Genomic DNA, 14,345 nt, shown 5'->3' on the forward strand with positions numbered 1-14,345 from the left:
GAAAATCAAGAAACTCTCTTATTGGGCAGAAACAACTTACAATCTTTGCCAGAAGGTAATGCATTTAGGGAAAGATATGAAAATTATTAAAATGGATGACCTCTATATTTTGTTTCAGGAAATGGATCTGGGGGTTACAGACAAAGTCCTATGGTCATCATCCAGAAGGATGTTGGGGAAAAAAATAGCCTTCCTTGTACTAAGTTGTGGAAATCTTTGTCTGCAATACTAAATGAAGAATTAGCTGGAATAAGAAAAAGGTTCAGGGGTGTTTTAGATACTCATGGAATTTTGAGCCATAATTGGTTATTAAAGAGAGCCTGGACGGTTTTAAGAAATGGCTTTGAGGACCATGAAGAACAAGCCCTCCTACCCAAACCAAGTTCTCTGACAGAGACAGAACTCTGGGTGAGATGGGTCCCAGGTTTGACCCAAATACCCTATCTAACAACATCTTCATCCCACAAGCACTCATCTCAGAGGCAATCCTTTCAAAGGACTCAATTGCATGCTCTTCTAGAAGAGAGATTATGGAGCAGCGAGATGGTGCTGTGGATAGACTGGAGTCCTGGAATCAGGAGGACCTGGCATCTGACCCTGGGGAGAGGAAAAGAGGAGGAGGAAGAGGAGGAGGGGGAGGAGAAGAAAAGGAGGAAGGGAAGGGGAGGGGGAGAAGAAGGGGAGAAGGAGGAAGAAGAGGAGGAAGAAGAAGGAGAGGAAGGGAGGAGGAGGAGGAAGGGAATAGAGAAAGAAAGAGAAGGAGGGAAAAGGAGGAGGAGGAGGAGGAGGAGGAGGAGGAGGAGGAGGAGGAGGAGGAGGAGGAGGAAGAAGAGGAGGAAGAGGAGGAGGAGGAGGAAGAGGAGGAGGAGGAGGAGGAAGAGGAAGAGGAGGAGGAGGAGGAAGAGGAGAAGAAAAGGAGAAGAAAAGGAGAAGAAAAGGAGAAGAGAAGAAGAAGAAGAAGAAGAAGAAGAAGAAGAAGAAGAAGAAGAAGAAGAAGAAGAAGAAGAAGAAGAAGAAGAAGAAGAAGAAGAAGAAGAAGAAGAAGAAGAAGAAGAAGAAGAAGAAGAAGAAGATTGGAAAAAAATAAAATATTATTATTATTAAGTGGAGAAAAAAGGAAAAGAAAAAGAAAATTGAGCTCATGATCATCTTAAAGAAGAAGAAATATTAGCAATAGACTGTAAATCTCACCGCCTAGATGCAGAATTCTCATTAAACTGAGGTGTGCCTAGGGTAAGGTACACACGATGGTCAGACCCTTCTTTATAACACAAAGGCTTTGAGAATTGTTCAACCCATAAATATGACACAAAGAATATGAAGAATTGGCAGGAAGATGAGAGATTAAGCATAAGCAATAAGAGTTAGTCATAAGTTGTACTGGAACCAGTCTTATATCCACCCTAAACCCAAAACTAAATCATGCAGTGAAAAGAGTACTAAGACCTAGAGTCAGGGAGACCCAAGTTCAAACCTGCCTGAGATATTTACTAGTTTTGTGTTCCTGTCACTCAACTTCTGTCTGCTTCTCATCTGTAAATAGGGATACTAATAGGGCCTATCTCCCAAGAGAATCAAAAAGAGATAATGATGGGATTTGATGAAGATATAAGACCAAAAGGTGGAATCTGAACCTATGTCTCCTGTAAGTCTCAGACTTTGTCCAGTATTTTCCTGATTTTAAAGTTCAGTCCAAGTTAATTTGATGCCTCATTTCCTCTTTTATAAATGCACCTATTTCTTATCTTTACTTTTTTCTATTTTCCTCAAGAGTAACTGGGTAGATAATTCCCATCCTAGTTCAAGGAAGGAGATATAAAATATCTGAAAGTCAGCAACACAGAACACAATCATGTAAACAAAGACCCTTCTAATAAGTCTGGTAGATCTAAAGACACAAGGAACAGGAATGATAGTGGGTGGTGTGAAGGGTGGTCCTAGAGGGCCTATGTGGTTAGAAATTAAGATAAAATGAAAGAGTAGAGTACTGAAAAGGAGAGAGAATTTAAAGCCAGGAAAATGTATTTTAAGTAGTGGGAAGAGAAGTTGAAAACTTTTCAAAGGATAGGTAGCAGAATTTCCTGGTAGAAAGAAAAAGTTCAAGCTAGAAGATTCCTGCTCTGCCCTAAATTCTGAGGTGCAATCTTTTATCCCTGCTCACTCCCCGCTTTGAAAACTGAGCTTATCTTGGAACTATGCCCAAAGGGCTATAAAGCTGTGCATACCCTTTGACCCAGGAGTGCCATTGCTAAGCCTGTATCCCCAAAAGCTTATAAAAGGGAGAAAAGAACAAAAATATTTGTAGCAGCTATTTTGGTGGTGACAAAGAATTGGTAACTGAGTGGATGCCCATCAGTTGGGGTATGGCTGAACAAGCTGTGGTATATAAATCTAGTGGAATAGTTATTATTTCATAAAAATATATGAGCAAACTGATTTCTGAAAAACCTGGAAAGATTTACATGAACTGATGCTAAGTGAAGTGAGCCGAACCATGATTGTACATAGTAACATTAATATTATGCAGATTATCGACTATGAAAGACTTAGTTCTTCTCAGCAATACAATAATAATTCCAAAAGACTCATGAAAAATGCTATTCACACCCCAAGAAAGATCTATAGAGTCTGAATGTAGATCAAAGCACTTTTCCCCCCACTTTTTTTTTCATTCTTGGATTTTTTCCCTTTTATTCTTATTCTTCTTTCACAACATGGTTCATGTGGAAATGTTTAATATGATTGTACATGTCTAACTTAAATCAAATTGCTTGCTGTCTCAGGGAGGGGGAAGGAGGAGAAGGAAGGGAGAAAAATTTGGAATGCAGGATTTTATAAAAATGAATGTTGAAAACTATTTTTAAATGCAATGGAAAAAATAAAATATTATTAAGTGGGGAAAAAAGAAAAAGAAAATTGAGCTCATGATCATCTCAAACCATCTACCCCAACTCATATCCTAACCCAACTCATCTTTCTATCATCTGTTGATTGCTAATGATGTTACCACTGTCACAGCAATCAAACTCAAAACTTAACCGTTTCTGATTCTTCACTTGCTTTTACTCATAACCAAGCATGCACCAAATCGTATGAATCCCAACCTCGTGATGTCCCCTGAATTAGCCTTTTCTTTTCATATCCTTGCTACCACTCTTGCTAATGGACCCGACAGTGATAAACCAATCTCCTCAATATCGCTTTGCTCCTGTTATCTATTCCCTGCTCAAAAACTTCATCTCTCCACTACCTCTAGGAGAAAGCCCAAACTTTATAGGCAAGGTCCTTTCCCAGCCTGGCTTCCATTTACCTCTTCACCCTAATCTCTTATTTCTCCCCTTCACTAACCTCTCTACTCAGCTAGACTGCCCTACTCACTTTACCATGGAGTTTGTTCAGTCAGAGACACTCCCACTTTTGACACATACTAGGTATGTGAACCTAGCCAAGTCATCTGATCTCTGGGTATTCTAGGCAATTTTCTAAGACCTGAAGTTGGAGGAGGTACCTACTTGTATCAGGAGAGTTTTCTCACTTCCGAGTTTCCTATAACAAAGAAATCACAGGTTCTGTCCCTATCCCTATCCCATATATCCGACAATGTGTGTCCTTCGGATTCTAGGGCCATCTTTTTTTCCATTAGGGCTAAGGAATCCCTCTTAAGGGTTTTGAATTGCAATAGGGGAATTGAAGACTAAGAGATTTTGGAAAAGAAGCTGTTTGATTTACATAATAACTGGAGGTAAGGGATTCTTCCCAAGTTCCTTCAGGTCATAACATTGTTCCTGTTATTTACCTGTGCATATGCTGAAGGATGGGCAGAAAGTTGACCTATATGCCCTGCCAACTTCACCCCATATGTTACCAGAATCTGGGAACTTGGATACCTCCAACTTGTCAAAAATTTGGGCTCCCCACTTTGGCACCTTTTCACCTAAAAATTATATAAAATAAAAACTTGGTATGATAATGGAATAGCATATCTCCTTAAAAGAAATGAGGATAATAACAGCACCTACTTCCCAGGATTGTTTTTAGAGATCAAATGAGATAATAAACAGAGAACACTTAGAGAACTTTAAAATGATATGTACATACTGCCATTATTATTGTTGTTATTTGGGTAGCTAGATGGTGCAATGGATAGAGTTCTGGGTCTGAAGTCATGAAGACTCATCTTCCTGAGCTCAAATCCAGCCTCAGACACTTCCTAGCTGTGTGACTCTGGGCAAGTCACTTAACCCTGTTTGCCTCAGTTTCCTCACCTCTAAGGTAAGCTGGAGAAGGAAATAGCTAATCACTCCAGTCTCTTTGCTAAGAAAAGCTCCTCACAACAACTCTATCTGATAGTGGTTATTATTATTCCCATTTTATAGATTAGGAAATTCAGACTGAGGTGGGATTAAATAAATAGGCCCAGGGTCATGCCTAGTAAATGTAGAATTTGAACTCAGGTCTTACTGATTCCAAGTTTAGTGCCCTATCCACTGTCTCATGGGAACATAGACATAGAAGGAACCTTAAGAGGATTTCTTGTCAAATCATTTTTATTTTACAGACGAGTAAGGCAAATATTATACAGGTTAAGTGACTGGCCAAAAGTCTTGCAGGAAGGAAGCTAGGATTCAAATCTCAGCTATAAACCCAGCTCCCAGGATAGAATTCCTCAATGAAGTTTACAGAGGTTCCCAACTAAACCCACTTCTAACCCAGTGAGAAAAATCACAGTATCATAGATTTGGAGTTTAAAAAGAGTCATTAAAGGGCTCTAGTCCAGCCTCCACATTTTACAGAGAAGGAAATTAAGACAAAGAGAGAGATTAAGTGACTTGGCCAAAATCACAGAGGTAGTGAATGGCAACTTTCTACAAAAATAATTAAGTCAGGGATTCTGCCCAGCTTTGTTTGCTTAAGCATAAGTAACAAGGACTCAAGATAAGACAGTTATCCAAGCAGATGCTAACTAGATTATTGCTTTAGATGGTCTCTCTCTCTCTCTCTCTCTCTCTCTCTCTCTCTCTCTCTCTCTCTCTCTCTCTCTCTCTCTCTCTCTCTCTCCCTCTCCACTCAACAGTTATGGAGGAATGGTCTTGCCATCACATCATCAGGAACAATTCTAATAAACACAGTCCTAATTGGCTTGGAAGAATCATTCTATTATTACTTGTAAGTTCCTTGAGGGCATGGCCTGTGTTTTGCTCTTTTACCATCCGCAGCACTTAGCATAAGGTTGGTGCTTAATAAATGTTTTTTGACTGATTATTGATAGACTCCATTTTTCTGAACCTCAGTTTCCTTCTATGTAAAATGTGGGTGGGATCAATAATTGGCAAGGTCTTTTCTGGTTCTAAAATGACTTTACTTAGTAGATGTACTCCATCTACTATGGCTCATTCATGTGTCCAACTCCCCCAGACACATAAAAGGTCAAGCCAGATAGACAGGTCCCTTGCTAGGCGTGATCCAAGCTAGGGATTCTTAACCTTTTCTGGATAATAGGTCCCATTGGCAGGCTGATGAAGCCTATAGGTCTCTTTTCAGTTAAATGTTTTTAAGGGTATAAAATAAAATCCACAGAATTACAAAGGAAATGAAGTATGTAGAAATAAAATTATAAAAGATTTTAAAAATAAATTCATGGATCTCAAGTTAAGAAAGACCCAGAATGATGCTACAGCTTGCCTAAGCGCTGCTCTAAGTTGACCTGTCTCTATCTTTCTTCCCTGCCCCCCACCACAACTTGCATTGACTGAGTTCTCCTTTTAGGCCTCCTCCTAAGAATGGCTCTTCCATACTCTGCATTTTTAAACAGGTTTAAGTTTAGTGTTTGCATTTACAATTTAGGCATTTTTTGGATTAAGCTTATCTTACATAGGGATAAAATTTTACTTTACACTTAAAAGCAATTAGAAGAGCTTGCACCTACTCAGTAAGTTAACTTTTCAGTGGTTTTAGGCAGTGTGAATTTAGGCAAATTCACTTCCACAAAGGGCCCACTGTGTGCAAAGCACTGTGCTTGGAATAGGGAAAACACAAAACTTACATATGATGCAGGCACTGTCCTCATGGAATTTTTGGTCTAGCAGCCGTCCTGACCCCAGACCAGCTAGGTTCTCTTTGGACAATGCATGCTGGCCATCCCATTCCTCACTTTTCCTAGGTCTGAAACAGCTATAAGATGTCACATGGCGAAGACCTGGATGACTTCACCTGATGGAAAAGCACCATTTTCCCTCTCTGGTAGTAACATAGTGGCTAGTGCCAAGGCAGGAGGGAAGATCTGGGTTAGACAGGATGTGAAAGATCTCCGGTGGTGGCAACTACTAGGTTTCCAGAATGTGCAACTGAAGAAGGTTGAACCACCACTCACTGCCGCACTAAAATATGTCTAGGCTTTGAGAAAAGCAGGGATGTGTGAATAAGAGGATCTCTTTAGGGTCCTGCTAATCTAGAGATACCAGAGTAAAGAAGTGATGGATGGAAGAAAAGAGAAACCGTCTCTTCTCTAGTACTCAGAGCATTTGGATCCCAAGTCCCCACATGCATCACAGTTTGGGGTTTGAAGAAAGCACAAGAACAGCTTTGCCTTGTAATGTAAGGACATAGATCCGGGCATGTAGCTGCTCTTGTTCAGTGGTCCCCATTCCCAGCTTTTAATAGTTAAGGAGGAATACTGAGGGGAAAGGGGGGACAGGGAGACAATGAAGGTAGCTGGATGCTGAGTGTGATCACCAAACGAGGGAGAAGCACACGCAGTGAAGGGAATTTTCTATTCCTTTAGCCTTTACGAGGATCTAGATAGTTTCTTAGAGGCTGCCCCTTCCGTGAATGTGATTCTCTCCTCCACTGACCTCTCCCTGCTAGCAGGAACAGGCCAGTCCCAGCCCCAGGACTGTAGCTCTGGGATCCTGGTGGCCTGTTCCTCTGACAACCACCAGAGTGGGGTGTTGGGAATCATTTGTCTCAGTTCTCTCTTTTTCTCCCAGGTTCTGCCCTGAAAAAATTGAGGGTCTGGGGACACCATCTCTCCCACACCTCTTTCATCTCTCCAGGTATAAAGAACATAATCCCAGTCTCCCTTTCTCTACTCCCCTCCCCACACATCAGAAGGGCACAGCCAGCCAGATACACACACAGCCCCACCGCCTTTCCCCCGCCATTCAAGAATGTGAACTAGCAGCAAACAAATGTCTCATCCAAATTAGGAAGCAAGCAGGGCTGCCTGGTCTCTGTATGCCACGGGGGTGTCTTGGACTTTCTCCCGACCATTCACCCCTCCTCCAAACCCACAATAAGGACCTCTGCAGATGTTACCCCCATCGGCTCCCCGCGTCTCCCCTGCCGCTGCCCAGAGTCACAGTGTCTTGTCCTAACACCCATCAACCCCTCTCCTGCTCCCCAGGACACTACTGTCTCCTTCCACTGTGTACTTCACAAACCCACAGCACTCTAAACACACACACTAAAAAACACCATGGTCCTTATCCACAGCATCAGTCAGGAGTGAATAGTCAGTGGGCTACCTCTATTTTGTGGTGATCACAGATGGGGATGGGAGGAAAATCTGCCAACCACACTGTGAACTCACTAGAGCCAGGGCCTCCTGCCATCCTCCCCACCCTCAGCAAAGCAGAAATGTGCCAGGCTTCCCTAAGCACCATCTCTAACGTTTGCACTTTTCTGGGAGTTAAAGGGCACAGCAACAGTTGCCCCCAAGCCCTTCCTGAGACATTCCTCCGTCTGCATCCTACCCTGTGGCAAGGACCCAAGGGCAATGTTTTCCTAGAGCACGCTGTGTGAACTGAGAACTCTATCATCCTCCCCACAACATCCCTATTTACCTTCCTGGGCCAGGACAATGAACTTCGTGGTCTTGAGGGTCTTGCCATCCAGTGTCCAAATAATGGTGGCTGGTGGCTCGGATGCAACCTGGCACTGAAGGAAAAGCTTTTTGCCCTCTGCCACACGCAAGTCCTGGAGCGTCTGTGTGAAGCTGGGGGGAGTCCCTTTCCTTTCTGTGCCCTTCTCCCTGTCTGGGGGGCCTGCACAGGCCTGTCTGCAGTTCACATCATTGACAACCTCATTCTTCAGCTCCTCTTTCCCCGTGGGTTTTGGGGGCTCCCCCACAGGCTTCTTGGCTTCGGCTCTTTGGGCATCGGCTGCCTTGACGTCCCCCAAAGGCTTCTGGGCCTCAGCTGACTCGGCATTGCCTATCAGCCTGGTTTTCTCCACCAGCTTGGCATTCTCTCCCGCTTTGGCATTCAGGGGCTCAGTGCTGGCACTGCCATTCTCGGCAGGGAGCTTCTTCTTGTTGCCCAGCACAGAGCGGAAATCTGGGGTGGCTGGCTTGGGAGGCGCTGCTTTCTCCAGCACAGGGGCCTTGGGACCCCCCTTCTTGGCCAACACAGAGCGGAAGTCAACCTGCTGGGGGCTGTGCACCTTCCTCTCCTCCTCAGATAATGTTTTTGGCTTCACTTGCCGCTGCAAGTTGGCGCGGAAATCCATCTGCTCAGCCGGGATCTCCTTCAGCTCTTCTTCCGACAAAGCCTTGGTGCACACTTTCTTGCCCAGGAGATCTCGGAAGTCCAGCTGTTCTACTTCCTGCTGTCGAAGTCGGTCCTCGGTGTGCTCCCGGGTCTCTACTCGCCTCTTCAGCACCCCCCGCACGTCTTCGGCCTCCTGCTCAGGTCTCCAGCTCAGTCTGCCCCCCAGGTCCAGGGGTCTTAGTGTGCCATGATGGCCACCACCGCTACCAATGCCTCCTCCTCCCCCGGCAAACCCTTCACAGCTGGCAGGCTCCTTCCTCCTACAACCAATGAAGGGAAAAAAGAAAAGTAACAGGAGGAAAAGGGGCTGGTTAAGAAAAAAAAAACGTCAGGGGAGAGCAAATCCCTGAGGGTGGGAGGGGGGAGAAGAGGGATGGGGCCGGCCTGGCTGTGTTTATAGAAGGGAACGTTGGTAAGAGGAACTCGCCTGCCTAGTTGCTTTATTGCATCGGTAATGACTTCAGTAGCCATATAAGGGTGTGTGCAAAAAAAAAAATTCACCCCCCTTCATCCCTCCCTTCACCCTCCCTGATTCCCTTTTCCAATCTTTCCTTCTCTGTTCCAGCAGTTTCAGCTGGAAGATGCAAGCAATCCGTAGGGCCACATCTAAGGGGACTGGGTTGAGTGACTGCCAAGGCAGGGTCTGGGAGGGCAGTAGTGAGAACCAGAGACCAGGAAAGGAGGAAAGAAAATCCAACCCTGGCCAGTTCCCAGAAAGCAGTACTTACAGTCTAGTGGGGATGGCCTCTCCCAGGGCCCCAGAAGGACCCTCCTGAAGCATCAGGGACACCTGGCAGCTGCACTCGCCCACCCGGTTCCTGAAGATTTCAAAGCACATCCCCAAGTTAAAGGGTTTCTGGCCTCCAAGCCTCCCCCTTCCCTAGGTTGTGTGGGGCGTACAGCAAATGGTTTTCTGTCCCATACTCCTCTGAGATGTCAAGAATGGTCAGGGTGGTTACAGACTTAACTTGTGGGATGTGCTGGGGAGGCCAGTGAGTATTCCCCATCCCGCTCTAAAACCCAGAGCTGTCACTATTTTGTCACCCTGAACTTCTGCGACTCCACGCCTTCAGCTTTACTGAAGTAAAGCTAACTCTTCTAGATACCTTGGGTCATAGGAAGGACTCCACATGAACAGAATAAGGAGAGTGGGGTGGATGGCTGACCCCCCACCGCTTCCTCCTTTTCCTCATTACACACATTCTAATTCAGTTATCACTCCCAGGGCCCCCAGTTTCAAAAATGGATATAACCTCTGGTGAAAAAGGATATGGAAGAAGAAAACTCAGCTCCTTCCGTCAGCAAAAAAGAATGAGCATTAGAGGTAGAAGGGATCTTTGCAATTCAAAATTTCCCAGTTTTCAGCTGAGGAAACTGAGACCAAGAGTGTTAAGCTGATTTGCCCAACATCACATAATAGCTCAGGGTCAGATGGGGCTAGAACCAAGCTTTCTGACTCCCTGTCCAGTTCCCTTACCCTACAGAACAAAAGGATAAGAAGGTAAGAATTGTGACGAGGCGATTTGGAGGCTGGCCAGCTTTTTACTCTGAATACCCCCCATTCACTTTTACTGCAAAGAATTCAATTCCTATCACCCACAATATCTACCAGTCTCCCAATTTAGGAAATTAAACACTTCCTCCATCTCCTATTCACCTGCCAGTGCCCTCACCTTGGACCTGTTCCTATTACAAAGCTACTAAAATGCCACTTTAAGTAAACAGCAGTTTTTATTCTTTTATTTGCAAAGAAAATTTTCTCCATGTTCCCTTTCAATGACACCCATTAGGAATGTTATTAACTCTCCATTTGGTACTTGTGGATTGCTCTATCTCTGTTCCCAAAAGCAAGGAGGAAGGGTGAGGAAGCCAGTGTGTGAGGGAGGGGGTGATGGTGAGGTAGAGGAGTGGGCCAGCATTATAGCAAATCTGGGTTTTCTTTTAATAAGTTCTCTGCCTTTTCCCCGAGAACTTTGCTAGCTGTTGAGGTTTCTAAGTCCTGAACAGCCAAAAGACTTCGGGTTATGACTGGTAACAACAATGAGGGTGATAGGGATAATACAGAGAAATGACTGATAGCATGATTAAGATTTCATAGAAGTGAGTGAGCAAAAATTGCACACTCAGGCACACATTAATCCATTTGTAAACCCAATAAATATATGGGTTTATATATATATATATATATATATACACATACATATATATGTTTTTCATAAATATATATGAATATATATGTTTTCAGGGTCTTTTGAAATAGGTGTATATTTTAAGAATAGATTTAGATACTTAGTCTATATCAGATGTTTGTTGAGGGGGGAGGGAGGTAGGGAGAAAAATTTGGAACATAAAATCTTACAAAAATGAATGTTGAAAACTATCTTTACATGTATTTGGTAAAATAAAATACTGTTGAGGAAAAAGAAAAGAATGGGTTTAAGCATGTGGTCACACAGGGAAAATACACACATATCCCTCATTGCTCTATTGTCATTTGTGATTCTTTCCTTCTGACAGTCTGTCAGGAATTAAGCATTTTAGTACCTACAAGATTCCTGACAATGTGGATGATGGAGATACAATATAGTCACAATGTAGAGGAAGGGGACATATTGAAACAATTGCACAGACAAAACCTGTCCAGCTCATGATTCAGGATCCCTCATATTTGAGACAGAACTAATTCTGCATACTGTATGACTAGAAAAAGGAAATGCAGAGGGATTTAAATTTTCAGAACAAATCTGCAGCACAGCCACCAATGCAGAAACTTTTTAAGATCTCTAGGTTTTAGACTCTTAGAGATTAAATGTGTTTCATCAGAAAATTGGCAAACTTTCCATGGTCCCTAAAACTTTGAGGCCTTCATTTGCCTTTTTTTTTTTTTTGCTCCTTTACCCATATCCCTTAGATATCCCTTATGTAAGAGGTAGCTCATGTACCTCTTCTAAGGACAGTGGGGGTCCTGGTTATTAGCTTAATTTATGAATCACCCAGTCTTTTTTGTACTGGCACTGCTGCTAGAACCCCTCTCCCTATCATCATCACCGAGGGACTACTGTTCTCAGAGTTTCTGCTCTAGCACCCCCTTACTGCCAGAACCAAAGCCAGAGCCATCTTGTCTCACCATTCAAACCTGTACCTAGCTGTCTCATTCTCACTCCATCTCCACAAAGATCAGGAGACTTCCTTGGGGAAGTAAAAGGAATGTCAGAAAGATCAGACAACTGGAAGAGAATTTCAGAATGAACCTTTTTAGCTCAGTATAGCTGGAAGGTGGGACACTAAAGTTTAAGGGGAACCCAGACCTCAAAAGAACCAAGATTTGCTCAGCAGGACTCAAAGTTTGGAGTTTTGCTCTCCCCCAAAGGTCTTGGGAATTGTTTAGGCTTTTTATTAGTACTATTTCAATTACCAAGCATTCAACAAACATTTAAAGGCTTGCCATGAGAAATGGCGTGGACAATATATCAAGCCAATTAATCTTGCCTCGGACACCTCTCTATTGGCTATGGGACTCTGGGCAAAACATATAATTTCTTATTATCTAGGCAATTTTCTAAGTTACAGAGAAGGTGCTGGTCTGCATTGGCAGAGGGAGATCCATTTCTTTTTTAAGTTCAATTTGATTTTTTTTTCAATGACTAAACATCTGGTTTCACTCCCTCCTACCTCCTTCCTCACCCCCATTGAAAAGAAGAGAAGAAAAACAAAACTCTTATAACAAAACATAACATAGTCAAGCAAAACATTTCTGCCTTGGCCATAACCAAAAAGCAAACATCTCATTCTGTACTATGGAAGGAGTTTCTTCATCTAGGAAATTCTCCCCACCTAAGGTGTTCAACTTTAGTTGGGGGAGATCCACTAAAGCATACCAGGGGATTCCTGTAAGTAGTATATTGACTTAAAAACCACATATACTTATATATTTCTTTTTTAAAAAATATATCTATACATTAAAATTAGATAGGAACTACATTTTAATCTGGGTCTTGAGCACTTAGGAGGAATATGAGCCCCAAGCCCCATCTTTGATATCTCTGCTCTATTCTGATAAACTCCTAGATCTAGTCCCTCTCCCTCCAAAGAGCTAGATGGGTGGGGTATATGAGAGTGGGAGAATTTCAGCTATTTAATGGATTTAATGTTCTACAAACATCCCCCTCTGAAGCCCTAACATGGCTTGAAAAGTGATGCAGACTCTGGAAGGTCCAAGAGCAGGCAAGTTCTACTGTTAGACAGAAACAAGCTGAGTGTGGGCTTGCTAATAGGCCTGGGCCTGCCACTTGAGGACCAGCCTGGTTAAATGTGGAAGGCACATCATCAAAAGCTGACCACTGGTAGGTGATTTTTTTTTTCCTCCAGTCACAGCAATTCATGAAGATGACCAGGTAAGATACAACGGGGTTCAATCTGCATAGATCAGAGAACACCCACATGGTTCCAGACTCTGATCCTCAAAGTTTTGAAGCAAGTATGGATTAAAGAAGTTTTGTAGCCCAAGGGATGCTATTTATAACATCATTCCTAAGGGAAAACTCACTCTGAGTTCCCAAAAGCTGACTAAATGAATGGAACACACTGTATTAATTTGTTTGGGATTGCCTGTATATGAATAAGGTGTGAATTACTGATAAACTTAACTTTTTAAAAGTCATTTTTTAAAAAGGGGAGCTAAGTAACATAAAGAAATTTCTACTAAGCAGAATGAAAACTTTAGTTGTTGTTCAGTCATATGGGACTCTTCATAATCTCATTTTGGGTTTTCTTGGCAAAAATACTGCCATTTCCTTTTCCAGCTCATTTTACAGATGAGGAAACCGGGGCAAACAGAGTTAAGGAACTTGCCCAGGGTAATATAGCTGGTAAACTAGCTCAGATTTGATTTTAAGAGGAGCCTTCCTGACTCCACTGAACCATCTAGTTACCCCTAAAAGATAGCATAGCATAGAATGGATACAGTAGAGTCAAAGACCAAAAAAATGGATCCCTTAACCACATGTTGACTTAGCAAACCACAAATTAATATTATCTATGTCATTTTGTATATTTTATTAATGTTGTTAAAGCTTCCCAATCTGTTTGGATGGGGGATGGTGTAGAAGAGTGCTAAGTAACAAAGGCTATGAATTGAAATGTGACCCTTCTCAAAATCTCTCTGGGCCTCCATTTCCTTATTTTACAAATAAGGATATTGAACTTAAAAACTTCTAAGGACCCTATTACACTATAAACTTGTGCCCATCAAGCCCAACACATAAGCCTATTTAAAAATGTTTAGTTACTGACTGACTCACAATAGCTTTGTAAGGGAAGTGATATCATTATCCCTATTTCACAGATAAGGAAACTGAAGCTGACCTAAGGTTCCACAACTAGTAAGATCCAGAGGGAAGATTTAAACTAGCTTCCAGTATCTACTATACTAAACCGCCTCAGTGATAATACTTGTACCACCTACCTCAGAGTTGTTGCATAAAAAGCATTCTCTAAACCACAAAACACAATATAAACTAGAGCTATCATTAATCACAGGAGAAAGTGGTACCTACATAGTAGAAGAAGAAAAGTCTTCATGCTAAGAAGAGTTGGATTCAAGGACTGCCTTTGATGCATACTTGCTGTGAGAGCCTGGGGAAATTACTCAACCTCTCAGTGCCTGGGGCTGAGAGCTAAGACTATGAGGTGCTGACCTCCATTGGTAAAGGGAGTTTGCTCACCTGAGAGTTCCCTACATAAACGAAATAACAGACCCTTCCCAACCAAAAAGCCCAGCTTCAAAGCAAATAGTTAGTC

At 42.7% G+C, this 14,345-nt stretch overlaps 1 protein-coding gene across 7 annotated transcripts in view; it reads right to left on the reverse strand.

The window, feature by feature from the left end:
* The window catches only part of MYLK (myosin light chain kinase), a 424,364-nt gene that overhangs the window by 115,772 nt on the left and 294,247 nt on the right, over positions 1-14,345 (reverse strand). For all 7 annotated transcript variants that reach the window (XM_074301410.1, XM_074301411.1, XM_074301413.1 and 4 more), the window contains 2 exons: positions 9,275-9,364; positions 7,842-8,806 (listed from right to left, as the gene is read on the reverse strand). In XM_074301410.1, the coding sequence (XP_074157511.1) occupies positions 7,842-8,806; positions 9,275-9,364 (1,055 nt within the window). The remainder of the gene's footprint in view (positions 1-7,841; positions 8,807-9,274; positions 9,365-14,345) is intronic.

This window comes from Sminthopsis crassicaudata, chromosome 3, assembly GCF_048593235.1.
Source record: "Sminthopsis crassicaudata isolate SCR6 chromosome 3, ASM4859323v1, whole genome shotgun sequence".
NCBI lineage: Eukaryota > Metazoa > Chordata > Mammalia > Dasyuromorphia > Dasyuridae > Sminthopsis > Sminthopsis crassicaudata.